We start from the raw sequence: 24,650 nt of genomic DNA, 5'->3' as shown, positions 1-24,650 counted from the left end.
CCAACCACAAAAAGTGAAAAGTAAAAAGCCGCCCACTAAGGGGGGATTATTAAGTGAGAATGTTCCATGAATTAGCCAAGGATAAAATGAAACTCCCTATCTATTCCGAATTATTTGTGGCCACATATATCAGTCTCATAGTGATCCGTAAAATGTACACGGTTGTAAATCGAGGATAAAATAATCGTTGTGGATGGGGAAATGGAAAATCACATACTTACTGGCACTAAGAAAAGAAACAGCGCGGATTTACATGCATAAAAAGTCGGATGAAATATTCTTATGTAATGCTACCGTAGACTTGCCTGTCTGATTACATCACTCTCTGCAGGATCTTTTGTCGCTTCCAGAATCACTGCAGACTAGAGTAGTAATGAAGTGGGGCTCGTGAACTTTTTAGCTAACTTGCAGACATTGACACCCGTCCTCGCCTATATTCCCATGACTGGCTCGCTCACGTGGCGTGTGTGTTTCCACCCAAGCGGGCTAAAATTAAAAGTGATCAAATATGTATATATCGGGAGGAGGAGGGTAGAGGCTAGGATGGGTGTCAGTGGGCCCATATAACAAAGAAACAGGCAAACCTGTTAGTTTCATTCTACTCTGTCTTACATCTAGGAGGCTTTCAAAAATTAAACTCTTGTTTCCTCGTATGACACGTTGTGATATTAGAACGTCAACGACCAGACAGTGACACACACATATCAGTTTCACTTTATATGACAGCAAACATTTTTTTAAAAAAAACAAACGATGTCTCCTCCATTATTTACAGTTGTAAACAAGCTGCTGCTGCTTACGGAGCCCCAGAGAGGACACGAGATAAAAAATATTATTTCGTTCCCTCAAAATAATAATTCGTTCCCTCAAATTAACATTTCGTTCCCTCAAATTCCTAATTCGTTCGCACAAATTATTATTTTGTTCCCTCAAGTTAATATTCGCTCCCTCAAATTAATAATTTGTTCCCTCAAGTTAGCACTTCGTTCCCTCGAAATAATAATTCGTTCCCACAAATTGATATTACGTTTCCTCAAGTTAATATTTCGTTCCCTCAAGATAATAATTCGTTCCCTCAAATTAACATTTCATTACCTCAAATTGCGAATTCGTTCGCACAAGTTATTATTTTGTTCCTTCAAGTTATTATTCGTTCCCTCAAATTAATAATTTGTTCCCTCAAGTTTCATTTCGTTCCCTCAAAATATTAATTCGTTCCCTCAAATTAATATTTCGTTCCCTCAAAATAATAATTCGCTCCCTCAAATTGATATTACGTTCCCTCAAGTTAATATTTCGTTCCCTCAAGATAATAATTCGTTCCCTCAAATTAACATTTCGTTCCCTCAAATTGCGAATTCGTTCGCACAAGTTATTATTCGTTCCCTCAAATTAATAATTTGTTCCCTCTAGTTAGCATTTCGTTCCCTCAAAATATTAATTCGTTCCCTCAAATTAACAATTCGTTCCCTCAAAATAATAATTTATTCCCTCAAATTAACATTTGGTTCCCTCAAATTGCTAATTCGTTCGCACAAGTTATTATTTTGTTCCCTCAAGATAATGATTTGTTCCCTCAAAATAAGAATTCGTTTCATCAAGTTAATAATTCATTCCCTCAAAACCTCTAGTGGCTTAACAATTTGTTCCCTCTGTATACATTGTGTACTTGATTATTGCATTACAATGGCGGATGCTGGCGTCAGAATTGAGCTTATTAAGTTTTACTTCAAACTAGGACTTCTTTATAAAGACATCATCACTGTTCTTTCAGTTCAACATGGGATTACCATCAGTGAACGTCATCTAAGACGCATACTAAAATTTAGAGGTCTTTCAAGGCATCAAGAGTACAGCGATGTAGCAAATGTACCATTCTTTATATCCAATGAAGTCAATCGTTCAGGTCAATTACATGGATATCGATGGATGCACGCAAAATGTGTGGCTAATGGTTTAAAAGTAAGAAAAGAAGACGTGCGACTCATTCTATCCGCCTTGGATCCTAGTGGGTGCCAGGCTAGAAGAGCACGACGTCTCTATAGACGGGAATATTTTGCCAAAGGACCCAATTATATCTGGCACATTGATTCGTACGATAAGTTGAAGCCGTATGGATTCTGTATAAATGGATGTATCGACGGATATTCAAGAAATATTGTATGGCTTTATGTGTATCATAATTCCAGCGATCCAAGAATCATAGGTGGTTATTTTATAAGTACTGTTGGAAAATTAGGTGGAGTACCCACTCTCGTAAGAGGCGACCTTGGAACTGAAAATTGTTACGTCAAGAGTTTCCAGCGTTTTCTGAGGAGAAACAGGCAAAATGAACACATTAATGAGAATGCATTCTTAGAAGGTGCCAGTACCCATAACCAGAGGATCGAGTGTTGGTGGGTACATTTTCGAAAACAGTGTGCAGAATTCTGGATTGATCTCTTTCAACGTATTCGAAATGATGGTCACTTTGGTGGAGACATTTTGGACAAAAGCATTCTACAATTTTGCTTCATGGGAATGATCCAGGTATAAAACTAATTACCTTTTCTGAAACAAAAATTAGGATATAGATGACTGAACATGATCATAAATGATCGGAAGTGAAGTGAAATGCTAAATCCCATGAGGTCAGCACTTATCCCTTCGCATATTTCAGCTGGGGCTATTTTTTTACTGCACTTACGCTGTGTACCCTCACTGCGATCTCTGCGCATGTTTTAAAGCGGATATTCGAGATAAGTTGTTCTTTGGTATGGTTAACATTACATCTAATTTCAACGTTGGTACGAACATTTGTACCAGAAAACCAAAGATATTGTTGGAAGAGATATTTTATGCTCACATATTGTTTCAATTTTCAAAGCTGTGCGGACCGCTCCAGTGGCCTAAGCGGTTAGAGCGTCCGCTTCGAATGCGGGAGATCGCGGGTTTTAACCCCAGCCGAGTCGTAAAGACTTATAAAAGTTGTACTAGCAGCTGCCTCGCTTGGTGCTCAGCATTAAGAGGTTAGGACTGGTCGTCCTAATGTCAGGATAATGTGACCTGGTGGGACATGATACCGCGTGTCTTAGGCATGATGCCTCTGTACTAGAATCACTATAAACTGCCACACTGCAGACATCGAAGGGATATGACTGAAAAAAATTGTTAAAGTTACGTTAAAAATCCAAAACAAATACACACATACACACACTCAAAATTGTGCGTACTTTTTGAGCAACTAAATAACCGACTCAAACAGCACAAAGTATTTTGCAAGTAAATACTGTCAGTTTTCAGAATTAGCACGAAAACTAATCATCTTAACAATGTCATAGTGGCTATAACCAACTGTATAGGATCGCGTGTATTTATTGCTCTCTGACTTTTCTGCGCATGTAAGGTTTCTGTCAACAATATTGGCGCAAACCGCATAACGAATTCGACCGATTGACGAAAATACGATACTGCAATGCTTACCATTTGAAAAGTTGCAATTGTTACCAGAACATTATGTTCAACATAAGACAAATTTCTGACATACAGGATACCACCCCTGTGTTTTCGTGATTCGCGATATATCAGCCTATTCTGCACATGGCTTTGAAAAGATGTAATGTTTATGCGTCAGGCTATGGAAATGAAATGCATTACTTTAGACTCTTTCCGTCTGCATTTTAGCCGATGAACTAGGTCAGGTTTATAGCTGGTTTTACAAAATTCATCGTAACAATGCCACTAAACGGCGAGAGATATTAAGCCAACTAAACCAATTTTGAAAAAGAAAATTTGTAAAAGTTCAACACTTTATAAAAATAAGCAATTATGTTGAAGAGAAACAATGAAAATGATGTAAGGTGTTTACGTCTCTTTTATGGGAAAAAAATATTAAAGAATTTAGAATGTTACGTATATGTGATTTAATATATATATATATATATATATATATATATATATATATATATATATATATATATATATATTAATTCAATTGTTTGCTTGTCAGTTTTAAATTTTTATTTTTCTTACATGCTTATGTAATGTAAATTTATTCACTAGAGATGATACTTTTTCAGAACAGTGTTTGACCTTGACTGTTAGTTTCTAAACAACAGGTGTTGATCTAAATTCTGAACTGGATTCAGAATTAGTAAACAAAGTTATATTTTATTTTAAAATGATTGGTTGTTGTCAAGGTCATGATGGGACTACATGGGTTAAGAAGTAAACACTTTTTTTAATTTTTTATTCTGGGAATAAAATCATTGGTCTAATCAAGGCCATATTCTGTGTATGTGATATAAACATGATCACGTGACCCCCTCTGATTTCGCAACTTGGGGGAAATTCGAAACTGCTTCTTATGATACAATATAATCTTTGGTTTGAGAGATATTTCTCAGTTTTGGGCTTTTCATACTGATGTCAAGTTAATGTGTTGTAGCCAGATTTGAGCTATAATAATTCTTCAGATCAGTTGGATTTCAAAGGGATTAATTCTTTATTCTCTGGAAATATTTCGAGGAGTGCTCACACACAAATTTTGGAAAGACATTGCTTACAAATTTAATTTGGATTTCCAACACTGGAGTGCCATTATTTGTATTTCTTCAAGGAACTGTAGATAAACACAGTACTGACTACAGCATATGTCATCGTCATCCATCTTGGATTTTCCATCAGGGTTCGAACTTGAAATTATTAGAAAATTTATTACTAGGACCTTTGCAATTTAATTCATGGATTATTCTTAGATCATTTTTGGATTTGATTCTGAAACCCTAAGTTCTTCTTCTTTTTCCATTTTTACAGAATTTTCCAGGACAATAAATTATTTGTTAAATTTTAAAAAGTTTGTTGTTTTCACACTTTCTGTGTTACTGTTTATTCGAGCCTAAACACGTAACACGAAACAGACTACTGAGAATCATTTCGAACGGCAAGTTGACAAATTGTCTCTTTTAAGGTATGATAAACAGGGTCCTATGTCAGAATGGAGCCATGGCGGTAATCTGAGATAATTATGTCACTCTGTATAATTTTGTTCCTTCTGGTTGTTGCTTTTTTCAACATCAACCTCGCTTTGAGCACCTGTGGTTGACCATTAGAATTCACATTTTCACATGCATTTAGAATAGAAATATGAAATATTTGTGTACACTTTATGAATATCACTTTCATTATTTAAAGGACATTCATTCTTTTTTGCACAAATTGTATTGTCGACCAAAAACAACACATGATCCATCGTTTACAGAAATGATGTATCGTTGCGCAGAATTACACGACACCCAGAATAAGCCGACATGGTGTATGTGTGTTGTGTGTGTGTATATATATATATATATATATATATATATATATATATATATATATATTAGAAAATTGTATTGAAAACTGGATACACTGATGATGATTGCATTGTCATTGCTCCAAGACGAGGCTGTGAGTAAATGCTGACCTTATGTCATATGGATATTTAGCACATATTGGTATGTGCATGTTCATTTGTTTTTGTTTGTACTGTGTGCGGGGTATTGTGCTTTTGATATATACCAATTTGCTGTCAGTATGCAGTTGTGCTTTTGATATATACCAATTTGCTGCATGTATGCAATTGGTAAAAGACTTTAAACCGCTGAAAAAATACAAGCAATAAATAATATTGTTGCTGTTGATGATGTGAACCTGTGGTGGTGATGTTGATTATAATTTCTTGATATTTTTTGTTTGTTTTCCCTCTAGTTTATTCTGAGGGGTATAGAAATGAGATGATAAATGACGAGAGAAAATGAAAGACTTGGTATAGTTTTATCACTTAAAAGTCCCTATTGTTTTTGTATCATTGCCTTAAAAGAAACTTGAATATATGTCAGTTGTTAAGAATCTATGACCTCTGAACTCCACCACATTTTAATAAATGTGTGACAGATCACATTTTGGAATTATATATGTCACATGTATGGAAGATGATCCTCTCCAGTTGTGTCCCAGCTGTCATGCATTGTTGACATAAACATGTGTGATAAAGATTCTTAAAATATATCCTTTTTTTTTGGGGAAGATGTGTAACATTTTTTAAAGTCTTTGCTTGAAGTAAGACTATTTATTTATTCTGCAAAAAATAATTTGTTCTTAAATGATCCTTTAGGCAAAATAAGAATTTGGACATGTGGGCAATTTTTCTTAATACATGGCAGCAAAGTCTTCACGACTTATTACATTTATAAAATAAATGTTTCAATGTATTTTAAGAATTATGATGATGATGTTTCATCCAAGCATTAATCCTAAATATTCACTGTAAAATCGTACTTATTCCATATCAAAAAACAAGAATATAATTTTTGTCTTACAAATAATATGTATAGACTGTTAAAGATGGGTATACAAGAGAGTTCTAATAATATTGCAGGATGAGTTGGATGAAGTTGTGAAGGTGTGGAACATGCATCACATTAGGCCAACAAGAAACTCACTTATGCCAAGTGGACACCCTGCAGTTATGTACCAAATTCCTACACTATATGGAACTCAAAATTTTCAGTCAGGTGTCCCAATCGAAGACATCAACACTTGCATAGCTGAGTGTCTTTTTAGAGAAACATATCCTTGTGACAAGGAAATATTTGACTTATGTGCATTCATCTTGGAAGAAGAGAGACTAGCATTCCCTACTGACCCTTATGAAGGCCTAGATTTGTACCTTTTTCTAAGGAACAATATCAGGCAGGATCTTGAAAATCTACAGTGAAATCTTAATTAGTTGCTTACTAATCAAGAGCGTAGCAAAAGCTGTATATCTGCGATGTTTGTTCATGATTAGGAATTATATTTTATCAGCTCTCTCAAACAATAGTTAAAGAAATGTAAATATTCTTTAAGTTCCATAAATGTGTCGTTTATTGTAAAGTTTTATATACTATGTTCAATGGCATCAAAAATTAGGGTAATATCTAATAATATGTCTTCTTTTTCCTCAACCAAAAGGTCTGCATACAGTTTTAACTTTAAAAAAAATATAAATCAGTGCATATTTCAACAACTTCAATATCCTGAAGTAATAAAATTGTACATTTTAATATATAATGCCTATTTTATGACAATTATCATATTCTATTTATTCATGGATGCATGAATAAATCAATAAATAGATGGATCTGGTAGAAACAGCGATGTCATAAAGAAAGTCATACATATGGCCAGTTTGGATAAACTATGGACACTGAAGACTTTGATGTGTCAAATTGCTTAGGTTTTACTTGATTGCCAGTAAGCTTACACAACTGCATGGTTCTGATTGTCTCAGTAATATCTCGTAGAATCAGCTATAATCCTCATGATATATCGTACAAGAAAAGCCAATGCATGGATGGGTGGATAAATTGGAAATACTGATTCAAGAAAACTCCATTACAGAAAAGGCGCATTGTGGATCGAACATTTTCCACCACAGCTGATCAAATGAAATGCATAGCACATAAAAAAGCTAGTAATGATTGTGAATGCCAGTCAGTGTCCCTTTATAACATTTACAGGCTTTTGGAAACTTTCAGTTGTCACAGTGCTTTACACGTGCAAATACTGACCTAGTTAGGTACATGTAGACAGAAAGACTAAAATACAAGTTTTTGAACAAATCAAGTTTATTTGAAAGTTTACCAAAACAATAAAACACAAAAGATTATGAATGCACAAAGAGGTATTAATGTATCTTTTACAAAAAACATTTCCTTATGCTATGAAGGAAAATAATTTTTAAAAAAATTAAAATAATCGCAAAATTGTGTTTTAAAAATTGAAGGTTCGGTAAGATGTGTTGAAAATGTTCACTGTTATATTTCTATGCCTGATTTTTCATATAGTAACATATCAAATCATTTCTTGCAAACATGTGTCCCTATGTTTCATTTAAAACAGTTTTAGCATTGCTTCATGCTATCCATGGTTTAAAAGTAAAAGTCCCTTGAGGGACAGGTACTCAGAAACTATTTACTAAATATATATTTATTGCTCTGTATTGTTTACAACATAACAAATGTTTTCAAGTACCGAAATATTGTTGTGACCTTGATAAGTGCCACATATAATGGTCCCATGCTATAATGGATTTTGATATAAGTAAAATGTTCATTGGAGTGAGGTTTTCATTATGACAAAGCATTTATCAACATATTTGTATATATTTGATCTAATTATGTTTGGTGAATTGTAAAATGAGGTTTAGTATTGTGAAGTATCAACCTTGTGGAGATCATACTATGTTCTATCACACTATACTTCTTTCAGCAAGTGTTTGCAAGAAAATACTAATAAATGAATAAAAAAAATATGCAATCAACAAGTATGTTCAAATTTCCTCAAAAGGTTATTAGTGTTACCATGTGGCCCAAGTGGACCTGATATTGCTAACCTTGTATTGGCCTTGATACAAACCCCATTAAAAGTATAAGAATGAAGTTTGACCAAGATCTCAGTTTGATCCAAAATATTAAACGTCATCAATATTTTGTATCTGTTATAAAGTCTCTGCGATGGTAGCAAGAACAAGTAATCTAAGCCAAGAGTAAGTCATTTATTGGTATATGTTTTGTAAGTAGCAAATTCTAACAAGATTTTATTAACATAAATTCAGAATAGCAAGCTTAATCAGTTTCTTTAAAAATAACACCTCTAGTATATCCACAAGGTCAACCAGTTGGAGACAAGATTCAGTGTTTCCCTAGAGGTGAAGGACTGAGAGTAATAAGTCACCTTTATGCTAGAACTGGAGGTCAACTTCAGTAAAAAAAGAGATATCCCCTTGGTGTAAGAACTGTGGGTCAAATTAAACATTTGGGGATTTCTGAAGCACAAATGAGGGTAAAGGGAAAACAGTGAAGGTCTGATCTCACTTGTATAGAACTTTTCAACTTGAGTACATATTTAACTCAAATTGTGTCTGAAACATTTTCTAAGGTGAAATTTGTGGTCAGTATCTTTATATAATTCTTAATATACAAAATAAGTAGGTTTAATGCAGTTACATGCATTCTAACAAAGTTTGCTAATAATCACCATTCAAAATGTGAATTAGTTTGACACAAACTTGTGATGTACTAAAGTAAAGGTAGATGAACAATATGCTGGTATTCTAAATTTTAAAGTCCATAAAGTTAGACATATAGCAATTGTTATCAAAATCTGTTTTGAAAACTTCTAGAACAGAAACAAGAAAGCACAGATCACCTCATTGTTATGCTGGTATTTCACTGGCAATAAAACTCACCATGTTTAGCTTCACTTACTTCACCAAAATATGCTTACATAAAATTAAGCCTGGTAAATCAAAAAGCCAACATGAGTCCATAATACCTCTTTATTATCCATAGCTTCTGCCAATGGATTGGTATCATTTATCAAAACTTGGAATTTGGTCAAATTATGTCACCTAGTTTAAGAGCAGTCATTCTAAGTTCTGTTTCCATTTTTTGTAATACAGGTAAAACCCATTATAACAAGATTCATTATAATGCAATTCTGTTTATAACGTGATGGCAGCATGGCTCCCATTTTTTAATTTAAGGTGACCTCTCCTTTCAACATCCTAAATACATGCTCTCGGAAAAGCCAATTATTTGTATCCTTTGCAGATTATATGATCAAGAGGTTAGTTAAAACTGATGACATTGAAGTTTCAATGCATTTCTATGGGGAAGTTTGTCAAAAAATTTGTTAACACAATCACACTTTTATCACTATGTTATTCTTTGGACTGAGCATCGTGTTATAACGGGTTTTACCTGTGGTGATAATACTGGAAAGAAGCTCAAAAAATTTTAAGGTATTGTCCTCAGGATGCTGCCAGTTAAATTTGTTTAAATGCTGAATAGATCTGAAATAGATGTAGAAAACAGCTAAGTATGATGCATGACAGATGCAGGTCCATACCATATTAAGACAGATTAGCTTACAATTCAAAAGTCGCCCTATATCTAAATATTTTTTAAAAATATGAATAGTTTGTCTATCCTCAGAATGACAATTTGTACATTTCTCATGCTATTTGCAACCAATGACAGTTCAAAATGAACAAAATTTTAAACACAAACTTGTCTGTATTATCTGCATACTACAAATGTTCAATGACATGCATCACCAAGAATGCATTTTAACCAACTGCATGAACTGCATGCAGTTTTGTAACAAATTTCTATATTATATACAGTATGGTACTACTAGAGCCAAACACACACACACACACACACACACACACACACACACACACACAGAGGAAATGAATTTAGGAATATGCACAAACTGGAAAAATATGAACAAATTCAGGTGAACTAATGCCCTGAAACCAAAGGTGCAATCAAGTAACTATGAAAATATATTCAAGAACAATTATGCAAGCATATTGAAGGCAAGAATACACATGATTCTGAATGTATTCCACACTATCCTTAACATCATTGCAAAACATTTTCTATGAAAAAAATGAATGACTGTACGGCATAAAATTACTGCATGGTTATATTATATCCATAATCCAGATGCGTGATTCCAATATACCATTAAATTCTCTGCGGAATTCAACAAAGCTCTCATAATTTGATGGTAATTCAAGAACACAGCCACAGGTATGTGCGATTGGTCTCCTGGTGAATTCAGAGTCACAACAAACTAACTGAATAGATATCCTTTGTACAGTCAGTAGTCACACAATATAGATATACATATCACTGTTCTAGGTCGACATTAATCTATTTGATTAGCTGCAAGTATATTTTCATGCAGTATTGTTTATGTTTATTGATACTTAAGTATACAATTACGAAATTTATGAGAAGGGGAGTGTTGGGGGGGGCAAGGATCCTTTTATGAGATCAAAACAACCCATGGACATAATACATGTAATGAAGTAATCATATTTAGTGCCCAACTCGTTCTACTAGTCATATTATTTGATGACCACAATTGATGAAATACATGTAGTCAAATATTACTTTGAAAATGATTTTTAAAGCAGCAATGTAAGAAATGAAGGAAGCTGAATCAGAGCTTGGCATAGTTCATCGACACTTACAGTTCAGCCCAGTAAAAAACTGTTAATTTCATTTTATGAAAAAATGAAGGTTTCTTATATAAGCTAGTCACACTCTGCTTGGAGCCGTGTTTCAATTAAACCATTTAAACACTAAAAATAAAGTAATATATTCCACGTTTCATAAGTTATTTAGAAGCAATGGTAGTTTGAATCAGATAAAGAGTCATAACTCCATCAAACATAAAGTGATTTCAGTTATAATCCCAGTTAACCAAGGCATTTTTACATCATCTTTTGTATAAAGGTTTTTTATACCATATTTCCAAAGTAAATGAGTGGAAATAAAAATTCTAATTTGATAAAGGGAGATAAACTTGAAGCAAATATAAAAAATCAGATTTTGTTAAAAATGTAACTTGGTGTAAGATATTCCAGATAAACACTGTAATGTACCAACTTCAGCTTAAATACACTTAGTCTTTCAAATGCTTGATAGAATCAATGTGGGGTGCAAGTATGTACTTATGAAAACACAGAGTAACACTATGTCCCTAGGGATGAATAGGAAGGGCATAAAAAGACCACACTGGCAACTATAACCACATCAAAAAAGTGAAAATCTAATCATATCTTCCTCAGAAGGTCATCATACTGTTTGTTAAATTCCCAAGCTGGTGCAGTCCATTAGCTGCTGTGTAGTAGTAACGGGTGTTAAAAGCTAAGGAGGAACATGGGGAAAAAATGCTTATTACACGGGTAACAGCAACCTTAAACTTTAGGTATCCAATAGGGTTCTGTTTTACAATTCATGCAATATATCTGGAAACAGTGGTGAAGCTGTGGTATAAAAAAATGATACAGAAATTAATAGTTCACCCCTTTTCCCATCCAAAATTAACAGATTATGTAATTAGGTACTTTGGTAGGTAATCAACTGCAATGCAGTTGATTAGTTGTATAAAACATGATGAAAAGTTCTTGATTTCAAATATCTAGTTCACAATGACCCCATAAATCCTCTGCATACCAATCAATCATCTACACAAGTATTATTTCTGCCATGGATATATTTACTTTCATCCTAGATACTGCCTACTTTCCTATGTCCACTCTCATCCAAACTGAATGCATAACCAATCAATTATCGACTATTTAAAGCCTACACATTGCCAAAATTATTCATGTCAGAAAAATACTGAAATGGCCTATTCTTCATCATCAATTGTTTTCTGCAGTTATTAATCTTAATACATCCTTTGGGACTACATGTACTACCTGATGAGTTTAAATAATTATTGATATACTGTGAGTTTCTTATACTTTGCATGCTTACCTGTGACAAATCTCAAGAAGTTCCTCAGCATGTCTTCAGAAAGACCTTTAATATACATCTTCAGGTACTGAACAGTTTCCCTCTGTACACTGGACAAGTCATCTGGAACATCCAGTATTTGCAGCACTTTTTTTGTTGTGGAAGCCAGACATAAAAATAATTCATTAAGGTCTCCTGGTAACAATGGTTGAAGATCCAAACAGAAAATATCATGCCAACTTTCAGCAACAAAGGCAGGTGCCTGGATGAGCTCCTTGTGGGCCACTTGTTTCAGGATTGTACTAATGTTATCTTTGGTTGGTCTGTGACACACATCATGAGATTCACAAGCTTCAAGTATATCGTCAAAGTTTACAGATTCAAAATCAGTTATTGCTTTCCGAAATACATCCCTTTCCATGTCAGGAACACATTCCATAAATATACTGACAAGACAGTCAATGTCGGTATGACTGTTGCCTGGACCATCCATTGCACTTGACAGAAAAGGTAAAGCAAGCTGAATGGGGAAATATCTCTCTTGTTTGTACCCAAGAACAATTATTTTAGCACAAGCCTTCCAATGTTTGTCAGTCATGATGTGAGAAATCACTGCAACTTTAATATGATTGCCAATTGGGCTTGTTTCATAGAATGTATGCCAAAATTCTGACAGTGCATCGCGTAAAATACCACCCCTGTCCTCCCCAGCCTCTTTTTGACCATTGGGTAATATCATTTCTACTTCAATGTTTGTGCCCCTTAAATCCAAACTACTCTTTTTCAAGAAGAACTCAATAAATTCTTTGAAAACATGTCCTCTATGGAGCTGAATTACTTGCACACATGTCCCACTGGTCTCATTGAGATCAGAAATTTCAGATGTTGGCTCTAAGAAGGAGAACATAACCTCACTGCTATCATCTAAAGAGTGACCATAAGTTGCCATATCATGGGACAAAGGACTTTTTTCTGGGCAGAGTCATAATACTCATAGGACAGGCCCCAAAAATTTGGATAGTTTCTATCCAAGGTAATATGACACCCCAGCTGAATGGCCCTCTGCTATTAACATCCTAAGCCCATGCCTGTGTGAGCCTGATGAGTTTTTCCAGGCTGGTGTAAACTACTGTATGAACCCGGTTATTAGTTCACAGAACCTCCAAATATTGCAACTGAAGCAAGTGTTTGGACAATATAATGAGTGTCGTTTTATATGCATTTCATTACTGTACTATAAAGGCTTATTACTTCATATGATTTTTTTCTTTCAGCCACATAGAAACATTCTATATGGTTTTATGAATAGTCCATATAAATGTTGTTACATCCCACATTGTAATTTGTCGGTCTCAAAGAATAATGCACCTGCTTTTTTAATTTCAATGAATGTGCATTTTTAAAAAAAAAATATCACATAATACTTTTAGAAATTCTAAAATGGTAAACACATGAACTTATGAAAAAATCATTTGCTATGCCCCATTTTTACATATGACTCTTCTACTGTAACACTTTTGTACAAAATATGTTTAACATCTATTGCAGACTGCACTGTAAATTAATAAAGTCCAATGAACGAATCTGATATTTATTTTCCAAATGATGATATGTAAATTAAAAGTATTGTCAAAGTTTACATAAACATTTCGTACATCCGAACCAGAACACATCAGAGGTAACATCTATGGTACGATATCAACTATGCGTCTATCCATGCTTATTACAAGATCCTATAATTATTTGAGCATAGTATTTACAACTGTTCAAAATGCTGCCCTATGGGGTACACTGTCCACATTGTGTGTTATTTCCATTTCAAATGAATTCCTTATTAAGGTATGAGTCGTTATCCTATCTGAATTGCATTGGACTTTAATGGCCATTCAATATTTTCATCATTCCTTTCTAAGTCCTGTAGTACATTATTTGTTGTGTTTTACAACGTCTGGTTGCTGATCGCTAGGAAAACTTCATCTTTCTGGAAAAGAACACAAATTCATCCAAGTACACTGCTGTATGGTAAACAATGAAACTTAGATTCAAAAATAGATCTTGATGGAATGCGATTTATGGGTTCCTCAAAACTGTATATATAGATGCACCACGGTAAGGTATATAAATCAGTTTAATACGGATAATTAACACATAGATGCATGCAAAGTTTTTGTCCCAAGAAGAATGTATCTACTGAGGAAAATAAGTACTGATGTTGATAAAATGTAAATTGATCTACAATTGGCCATTCGATATGTGACGTTTAACCAAAACAGTCCAGTACAAATTTTCCCCATATTTAGCGGCTAAGTTAACAGTTTTTCTTTCAAAGATGTTGCCAGGAAAAATGAGAAGCAGAAATCTATGAGAAGTAGCTATACATTTAAAATGGTCTAAAAATAATTTTGTTTATTTTATGAATAGCTATCTGATAAACCTTACTGAAGCATTTTATGATCAAATAGAATAATTTAAACTGTGTATAATGGCAATGTACATGTATGCATGTGTGGTGTGCTTAATTACAATTCAAATTCAACTGCACAGCTTGTTCATAGAGAACCGAAAAAGAAAGATAAAGAGAGAAAAAAGAAATTTATTGAGTGAAAAATGTTTGTATGCTTACCTTGGAGTTGACATTAGAGGCTGTCGTTTTCTCGGATTCTGTCTGCATGGTGTATCATGCAAGGCACGTTTCTTTGATGTTCATACTCTAGTTTGTTTCGCGCAATTAATTTTCTCCTGGAGTAGCTCCTCTGGTATTGATAATAATTGTTCTTTGTCAGATACATGAACATCATCTCCAAAACTGTAATAAACTTCACCGTCTGGACACATGGAAATACAACAGTATCGAAGAAGATCTGGCAAAGCGGCCTCGTGACACCATATAGTCAATAAATAATCTATCTGAACTTGAATAAGGTTTCCTAAATTCCTCAGGGCACTTTCCGGGGGCATCCATGTTTGTGGATGTCGGAATTCTTTCCCAGGCATTTTGATTGTCATTTGCCTTACTTCTTCAAAGGACAATGCAGCTGCATTGTAGATCTTTGGACAGTACAAATCCTTTAAAAAGGAAATGTATACATCAATAGTTAGCATTATGGATGAAATTGACTCATCTGTCTCATGGATTTCCATGTGAAAGAGTTTGAAAAGCTCAAGACCTTGATTGTCAATGGCTTTCATTAAAATCTTTTCGTGTGAAATTCCATAATGTCGTGGCAAAAAGTTATTTCCTCCCATGCACAAAATGATGGCAATCAGAGCCGCCGAATACTTCTTATTGAAGTATCTTTCAATACTTTCTATGATTCTGGAAATGTTGTACAGCTCAGGCTTTTGTTTCTGTAGCCAAACATAAACATGGCGTGTAAAGGTTCCAGTTTGGTTTCTTTTCCAGTGGAGACTGATACCAAATAGGTGAATTAGGACTGTGTCGATATCAGCTGATGATACAAAGTTGACAACAGAATCTCCATCAGACAACTCAGCATCAAGCTCCTTCATCCAATCAAGTTGAGCCATTTCTGCTTCTCCCTTTCTCTGCCTGATGTTAGACAGCTTCTCCATACCAACAATTCCTGATTCGGAAGTAAATCGAACTCTCAGCGGTGTTGTGAAAGGACAACATGTGCAGGGGACCTCTTGGCAATGACATGCTGTCAGCAGAGCTTCACTGTCTATATCCAGTATAATATTTTGCTTAAGAAGAAACTGATCAATGTGATTGCCTAAATAGGAATTTACAAGTTTCTTGCCGGTCGCTGTTCCCACAACAGAGGGCTTGTGAAATTTATCTTCACTGATCACCTCTTTTTCTTCCTTCAAATGTAAGATAGATATTTTTCCTTTAGAATCCCGCATTTTTCTTGTATGTGCTTTTAGTGTGTCTGGTGTGAAGGAATATTTTTCCTCACATATAACAATGTGACGTAAATTTGGAAGGTGTCCTATCAGCTTGTGAAGAATTGCCTTTGATACGTACTCTAAGTACTGGTCTCCAGTCGAAGCTGATGTCTTGAACTTCACACCGGCAAATTCTACAACTGAAGCTTTCGTTTGTTCCTTTATGGTCGGTGGAACAGCTTTGAAATCTGTTAGGATGAACTCATCTAAGTCTGGCAAATTGTCCTTTTGCTCACTTGTAGCTCTGGTATCAGATATTTTCTTTATCAACTCGAGAAGAGCTCTTTTCACACCAGCTGATTTATTAGTGGATGATTTTGTCCCATCTGGCTTAAAGATTGACTGACAAGTATTCATGGAAGAGCTTAGACAGTCCACAATCGTTGTCATCTTCTTTACTGTCCTTTTTCTTTTCTCCTCGCTTTTTTCTTTCATGCTCTTATATGATGTATTTTTTGGTACGCCTTTAGTCCTCTTGATTGTTGACCCTTTTGATCTTTTTATTCTGTTAATGAGATGGTTGGGTCCGTTTATCAATTCAGTGTTAGGACAATTACTAAGTGTCATACCCAATAGACACTCTCTTGCTGCATATCTGTGAATCATGAATGTTCCTATCTCTTCTGTGGTTGAGTCTAACATCTCTTGCTGAACCTCTGGATTCTCCTTGTGATATACATTTCTTAGAATGGGATCAAAACTTGATGACATTCCCTTTCTTCGATGTATCAGACCAACTGTTCTTACAATATGGCCCAAGTCATTATCACTGGCTTTTCTTCCCATGCACCTTTCTGAAATTTTGGATGCTATCTCTTCATCTTTTTTCTCATCTTGCTTAATCTTTGAAGCATCCTCTCCTGAGATGACAGACTGGATTACTTTATGGACTTGTCTCTGCTCGTCTACTGTGGACATCCTTATCATTACATTGCTTAGTGTGGCCCCTGGTCGAATACATTTCTTTGCATCTCTGTGGTCAATCTCTCGAGCAGTGTCTAATCCAAACCTGACAATACTACCATTGTGAGAGGTACTGAATAGAGCATGTTTCATTTGTCTGTGAAAGTGACTTGATTTGTAATGTTCTATCAAAAGCCGTGTGCAAAAATCCAGCATAACTGGAAGCTCCATTTAAGAATGAGAACGGAAGTGAAGACTTCACACCGGCCAGGAGTAAGTTGTATCCATCTTTTCCTCCTAGTCTTTCAGCAACGGCGATGGCTACAATTTCGTCACAATGCCTCATTATATCAATATGCAGGGAAAACGTTTTATTCTCAGTGGATGTTTTCTTAATGAATTCTTTCAACATTTGTCCCCATCTCAATTCAAGCTGGCTGACGGATAACTCCTGATCACACAAATTTTTTTCCAGCTCCTCTGCATGTGAATGTGGTAGCGAGTTGATAAACGTGATGATAACCGAGATATGCAAAGCTGCTGATAATCGCCAAACATTTCGCGTGGCTGTCTCGATGTTCTCGATACTTACCAATTTACTGCAGTCTTTTTCAATATCATCATCTCTCATATATTTTTCAGTATATGAATGAGGCCTGATGTTTCATAAGCTGATATTAAATTCATGATTTTAGACTTTCTCAAGTGCAGTACTGAAATTCTGGAAGAAATGTTGCATACTTTTTGTTCCTATCTATAAGCTTAAAAAGATTTCTGGCAATCTTGTAGTCAGGTGCAAACAGAACCTTATCATTTGTTTCACTCAGTTCATCCTTCTCCAAAAAATCGTCGAGAACCACTTTCAATGTGGTTATGTCGTCATCTCTACCACTGGAGGGTGGAGGATGGCGGAATAATAGTGGCGGTGATGGTGTGTTGTTTAGATCCTGATACTCTAGTATGCTACTATCAGTACTGCAGACAACAGTTTCATCTTTGTTTGTCATAAATGGTATCTGTATTTCTTCAAGGAGGGCTTGAACATCTTGGAGAATATCTTTATTAGCACCAACTTTTATCCTAATATTTGAATATTCTTCCTCCTCCTCTTCGTCTTCTTTTCCTCTTTTTTTATTCATTTTATCTTTATACATTGGATGTACATCCTCCTCATCTATATCACTGACATCAATATATGGTAACAAATCACAAGATACATTTGGATCATCCTGGATGTTTTTCATATCCTCGATTGTATCCCCATTACTGTCAACTGATCTAATGGAGGTAATGGCTCCATTAATGCTCTCTATATCTTCACTGGAGATGTTTAGTGGGAAGTTTTCAGTTCTATCATTATTACTAATTTTATCCATTTTCTCCAAATCATGAATGGCCAAGGATGAAAAGCTTTAATCTAGATCCATGTTTTCTTCCTGAAATTCTGAATGTTCCATCGAAGCCGCTTTGCCTAGAATGTTTGTGAAGGGCTGTAATGATGTAAGTCTTGTCCATATGTATTTCAGGCCCCATTTGGCTTGCTGCTGAAAACGTTCAAAAGCACACTCTTCATCAGAGGTCATCTTTAGTAGAACCCATTCTAGATCTTCTTTTTCTAGCGGTGGTGCTTCCTTGCATGCACAATCTTCTTTTTCTTCACACAGTGGAAGATGCCATGTTAATACATCGTTTGAATCTTTTGGAATGCCTTTGATTGTAATGGGCAGGGTGCATAGTTGATTTATTCTCCTTTCACCAGGTTGTGGGTCAGTTTTCATGGTGAGCTGGACCAGATTGTCGATGAAAAATATAAGATGGCAGTCTCTGAGACAAACCAAATGTTCAGAAGATGAGACATCACTTGCTTTTATATAGCAAAGTGGATATGGTTTCAGATATGTTTTAAAGTGACAAAAGGTCTGGATCTGCAGCTTTCTTAAGACGTCTGTCTCCATTTCGTAGACTTTGACTCATATTGGTAGCTGATGTGATGGAAAAAACAGATGTGATGTTATAGTAGTTGATGAACAACTCATCTGTGACAATATCTTGTATGAGACCACTGTAATTTCTGTTAAGTATGTTCAGTGATGAATCGAAATGGCAATATAAAGAGGATAGTTTTGATGTGTAGAAATCATCTGATGATCGACGCCTGAGGCTGTCTTTGTTCAGTAGTGTTTGTTCTAATAAACACTGGAATGGTAAAGGAACGTGCAAGCGCCATTCTCTCATTATTTGAAAGTGGTTCATATCTAAGGGATCAGCAAGCCAATGTTTCTCCTCTTTAAAACACTGAAAGCAAAAGGAGTCAAGAATTTTATATTCCTCTGGGAGATCTTGGTCATCCAGACAAGATGAAAGTGACGCATAATGGTGTTGGAGTTTTCCAGATTTTAGATGACTTCTTGCAAGAAAACGCTCACCAGGCAGAAGGCAACCTTTGGGAAAGAAGAGTATGACAGGCACATAAACATTGTGACTTTTCTTCAGAGAGGCACGAACTATCAGAGACATATCATCATACATTTCAACATTATGTTGCAATTCCTGCAATTCGATACCAATGTGTACTCCTGCTTTATGTGCACACACATTTGTGCACTGAAAACAAATAATATTTTGAAACTGAGGAGCAGGTATGTCTCTAAGAGCATTTTCTGTGTCGGTTTCTATTTTCTCAGGTCGCTGGATACTTTCAAGATGGATAGTAATTCCATTTATTGCGTCAGCAGCAAACTTCCGAGCAACATTCCGTTGACATACCTTCAAGCACAACTGTTTGAGTTCTTGTCCTTTTTCTGCCAACTCTTTACATAATCTAAAGAATTCCCATTTACTTTCCTGCTCATCTTCAAAGTCTGATGCTTCTTTCTTACAAAAGGAACTATAATGCCATTCGAACAATTGAATTTTATTTCATTCGCTGTCGGTGAGCTGTGTTTTATAATCAATAATTAAAGATGGAATCTTCAGCCCTTCAAGTTGTAGCTTATTAATTGTTTCTTCATACAGACCCAAACTTAAAATTTCAACAGACGCTAGTTGTTGATAAAGGTTCCATGTTGATTTATTCCATTTGTTTGAAGATATAGACTGTGTTTGTTTTTCTAAGAGTTCATCACATACCACTTTGCAAACCTGGAAGTCATCATAGTGATGGAACATATATCGAAAGAAAGACGACAAAGAAACCAAATTCTTTTCTTCTCTCTGGATTATCCCAGTATCATGTCGCTGTAATTCTTGCACAATATTTTCTTTCTTCACAATTTTTTTCTTGTCATGAATCGAATGGTTAGATTTAAGGAACTTTACAAGATCATCTATGGCTATGAAAGTTCCATCTTCGATTTTATTGAAAGGTAGAGACTCGAGTGATGGTATACAGATGGAAACCTGTTGAAGAATGAAATTATTTAACTATCTGATGTCAACAATTCTGTCAAACTAGATAATAAAATATAAAGTTAGAATTTTGGTACTAGATTTTATGTATTGGAAGATAAAAGATTACAAGTATGATTGATCAGTGATATGAGAGATGGATAGAAATATAAACTACAAACACATATGACCATATATCAATTGCTTCAATTTGTTGCCTGAATGCTATTTACACAAGGCTGGTGTCAGTTATGCTCCAATGTATGATTAAAGGCTTTATACACTTCCATGATCATTTACAAACATATATGCTAATTACCATAGTCTCTATCTATGCTACTTATAATATACATTAGGCAAAAAAGTACTACTATCTAATGATGATACACTTCTAATTTACGGACATAGACAATGTTATGCCTTAATTACTTCTTGCTGCAATTAGACAAATAAATGACCAACATGAGAATTAAAGCGACATGAACTCTGGGTTTCTTGATTTTGTGGATTTTGGAGATTGAACTTAACTTATTATTATTGAACTGTCAATGAACTTAAACTGGATTGATACATTAATTCTATAAACTTTTGCAAATGACCGTGGTATAATGCTATTATATTTCTACAATTCCATATATATATATATATATATATATATATATATATATATAAAGTATCTCAAATAGAAACAATAGAAAGTTTATGTATGTGATACACTAAGTGATAATACAAATTACTGAATGCAGGTAATATAGAATTCTTACCATTTCTTCCTCTTCAAATTCTTATGATATTACATACTCCGTGTCTTCAAGATAAAACTAAGTATTCTTGTAAAAAGTCACAAAACTATTTAGACATTGTATTTGAAGGATCTGTCAATCAAATACATCACAACAACAGTCAGCTAATCTTATTTTGGTACAAAATATAGACATACCATTTATTATGCCCAATACAATAAATATAGAAATCCCATATTTAAAGCTAGCTTTCAAACACAGGGAACTGAAATAGGGGCATTATAACTGGACAGTTAGCTGGGAGTCTAAAAGCAATGATATTTGACATGAGTGAAAGTCGCACTTGCTTATAACAAGGTGATGACAGATAAAGCAAACACTGGCAGGCAAGCAACATAATCTAGAGATATTCAGACCTGGGGCCTGTCCTAGGAGTAATAAGGCATCATCAAATGAAGAATCATTGGAAACTATATCAGTGCTAGTTTATTCTGCCAAGTTCTGGTACCTGTCCCAAGTGTAAGTTTCTTTGAACTTCTGATGCTTCTTTATTGGTGGTAAGGTCTGAGGATTCATTCTCCTTAGTCTCATCATTTCCAACTGAGGTGTTTCTCCTAGTTGTTGCCATATATACAAGCAACAATTTCATTTTTGTTTCATTATATACTTCCTCTGAAGTTTTTTCTTGAGGAATGTATTATAGGGCTAAATTTAGTTATTTCAGGTGCTATGGTATTTATATTAGTTTTAGAAGGAAAGATATATTTGTGTATAAATTTTCTAAATTCTCTACATAAATTTAATAACAGTATGTCTATGATAGAGGAGTAACTCTACAGTCACAGTTAGATTTAGAGGCAGAGATTTGGGGTCAATACTAGGTTACCAGCAGCTATTCAAATGCTATGGTGTCAAGTTACAGTCCAGAGAAATTGAAACAAAGGAGTCAGTAGAACAGTTGGAAGATGTGTTTGTAAAGCTAATTAAAATCAATTATAGCAAGTTTGCCATAATGCTTAAACATTAAAATTAGTGACCATTTGAAGGGAAATTTGAATCTCTTTTAGTAGGTATAAGGTGCTTAAAATAGAGTTGAGTAGTTTTAGTTTAATTTTGAAGTAATTTGCTCAAAAGGATAAAGTTTACAAGTAATTTCATATTCAAAATAATATTTTTATAAATTCTAACACACAGCATCAGTGGGAAAAGAGTGTGTATGGAGAGTACATATATGGCTTTATTTTGGATTACAAAATTTAGATTCTGTGCATTTTGATATGTAGATTAGAGTTAGATAAAGGGTCTGCACCTAACACAATCAGACCAGAATATTAGTTTAGAATAGGTCTTCAGGGAATGTTTTCTCTGAAGTCCGCTAGGATTGTTTAAATAACCAGGTCAAACATAGTGCAGGGAGTCAGCATGAAGAACTAGGGGCAACATACATCATTAAAGGTAGAAAAAGAAGAAACCCTCTTGCTTGTGACTAATTCCCCATAGCGCAGTGACATCAGAAAGGCGCTACTACAGTTTGGTGGAGAATTTAAAATGGAAATGTTGTGTTAAATTGTATTCTAAAACTTTTACTGGATTTTGGGGAATTCCATTTTATTTTAGACTGTGCTGACTCCATATGAAAGTTAAGTAGCAAAATTTTTGTATATTCATCTTTAGGACCTTTCTTTACACTTTATTCTACAATTTTACGAAGTGATCTGTCAGGTAAAAAATTTGTCATTAGAGATCTATATGTGCCTTTGATTCTTGTGATTCTACTGCATCAAAATGGATAGAAGCTGCATGGATTTCAGTCTCATGCCACCTTTTTCGGGTGATGGAAGCCAAGATGCAAAGTTATGGTTGACACGTTTCCAACTTCTTACAACAACTAAGGGACTAAATGACAACAAGGCAAAAGCAACCCTACCACTACTGTTAACAGATAACGCATTGCGCTGGTATATGTCACTGGCACAAAATATAAAGGATGACTTGAGCTTGCTCCAGAAAGAATTTATCATTCGATATGGGCCAGATGAAAGAGTGCAGTGGCAGAGAACTGCAGCTCTGTATCAAACATTACAAGGTACAAACGAGAAAGTGGAAGATTTTATTGCATATATAGTTGCTAAGGGAACTGAGCTAGAACTACCACAGACACAAATCAAGCATATCATAATCAATGGACTAAAGCCACATATACGACAATTCGTCTTACAACAGAATCCAGAAACGACTGATGATCTCCGTCAAAGTGCAAGACTCGCTGAAGTCACTATGACAGACAGCACTAAAGAGCAACAAACACTTGTAGCAGCTATTCAGAGACTGGAAGAAAAACTTGAAGCAATGTCAGTGGCAGTGTCATCCAAGCCGGAATTCAAACATTCATTGAAAGAAAGGGGACAAGGGAACAACCACACCAGGCAGCAACCAGAGGTTTGTGGATGGTGTGGAAGATTTCCTGGTCACGCAAAGCAGAGATGCCCAGCAAATGGCAAACAATGCCATAAATGTGGAAAATTTAACCATTTTGCAGTAGTGTGCAGATCAGCTTCACGGACTCAGTCAACAACATGACTAGAGAAATTAAAATTCCATCACAGTCAGAAAATGCTGCAATCAAATCTCAGTAGCATACAGGATACAATCACATCTGACATTAACAGAAATCACTTAGCACTGATTATCAATAACACAAAAACAACAGCACTAATTGATACAGAAGCAGCACTTTCATGCATTTCATGCAGACAACTGCAGTGTTTGGACAGTAATTTTGATTTGGAACCACCCAAAATTCCCTTCATCATTGGGGTTAATGGCGATCAACAAAAGCCTATTGGATGTGTAACTCTAGACCTCAAAATCAACCGACTTACAGTTCCACACAGTTTCCATGTTTTTAAACATTTACATTGTGACCTTATTCTGGGCATGGACTTCTTAGAAAGCAAGAGAGCAACAATAGACTTGAACTCTAAAACAATATCCCTGTATGATGGATTAACAGTGTCTGCCTTAAAAAGTGAACGTAAACAGAAAATAAGCCTTGCTAGAACGGTTGCCAGGATTGTAGTGCCGGCACAATCTGAATGTGAGATTCCAGTGGAAATTAAAAACTGCCCAAGGGACAATATATTGTTACAACCTGTGTCACACTTACCCTCCACAACCCAGTTACTTGGTGCAAGAGCGATAGATAAAGTTCAAGGAGGCAGAGGACGATTTCGTTTACTAAACCCCACAAACAAAGATATAAGCTTAAGACCTGGTAAAACAGTAGCAACTGTTGAAATTCTTGAAACTGATGACATTACACAGCCTGATTATGAACCTAATATATTACCAGAAGAGCCTTCTACTGTGAACTGCACACACACAG

At 35.0% G+C, this 24,650-nt stretch overlaps 2 protein-coding genes and 1 long non-coding RNA gene across 3 annotated transcripts in view; 1 reads left to right on the top strand and 2 right to left on the bottom strand.

Moving 5' to 3' along the window:
- Positions 1-311: 311 nt before the first annotated feature.
- LOC149783115 (uncharacterized) overlaps positions 312-24,650 on the bottom strand; it is a 38,060-nt gene continuing 13,721 nt past the window's right edge. Inside the window, exon 3 of the long non-coding RNA XR_016413548.1 lies at positions 312-486. This is a non-coding gene — a long non-coding RNA (uncharacterized LOC149783115). The remainder of the gene's footprint in view (positions 487-24,650) is intronic.
- LOC149783117 (uncharacterized) lies at positions 1,687-6,736 on the top strand. The gene is made up of 2 exons (XM_089933350.1): positions 1,687-2,529; positions 6,398-6,736. The coding sequence occupies exons 1-2, from the start codon at positions 1,687-1,689 to the stop codon at positions 6,734-6,736; spliced, it is 1,182 nt and encodes a 393-aa protein (XP_089789476.1).
- Positions 13,901-17,366, bottom strand: LOC149783116 (uncharacterized). Its single transcript, XM_089931333.1, has 2 exons — positions 14,947-17,366; positions 13,901-14,304 (listed from the first exon to the last, which is right to left on the bottom strand). The coding sequence occupies exon 1, from the start codon at positions 17,364-17,366 to the stop codon at positions 15,027-15,029; it is 2,340 nt and encodes a 779-aa protein (XP_089787459.1). The 3' UTR covers positions 13,901-14,304; positions 14,947-15,026.

The sequence above is a fragment of the Sinohyriopsis cumingii genome, chromosome 14, assembly GCF_028554795.1.
Source record: "Sinohyriopsis cumingii isolate HCF-2022 chromosome 14, ASM2855479v2, whole genome shotgun sequence".
Lineage (NCBI taxonomy): Eukaryota > Metazoa > Mollusca > Bivalvia > Unionida > Unionidae > Sinohyriopsis > Sinohyriopsis cumingii.
Note: the sequence above shows the minus strand (reverse complement) of the source record. Positions and strands in the feature narration are given on the sequence as shown.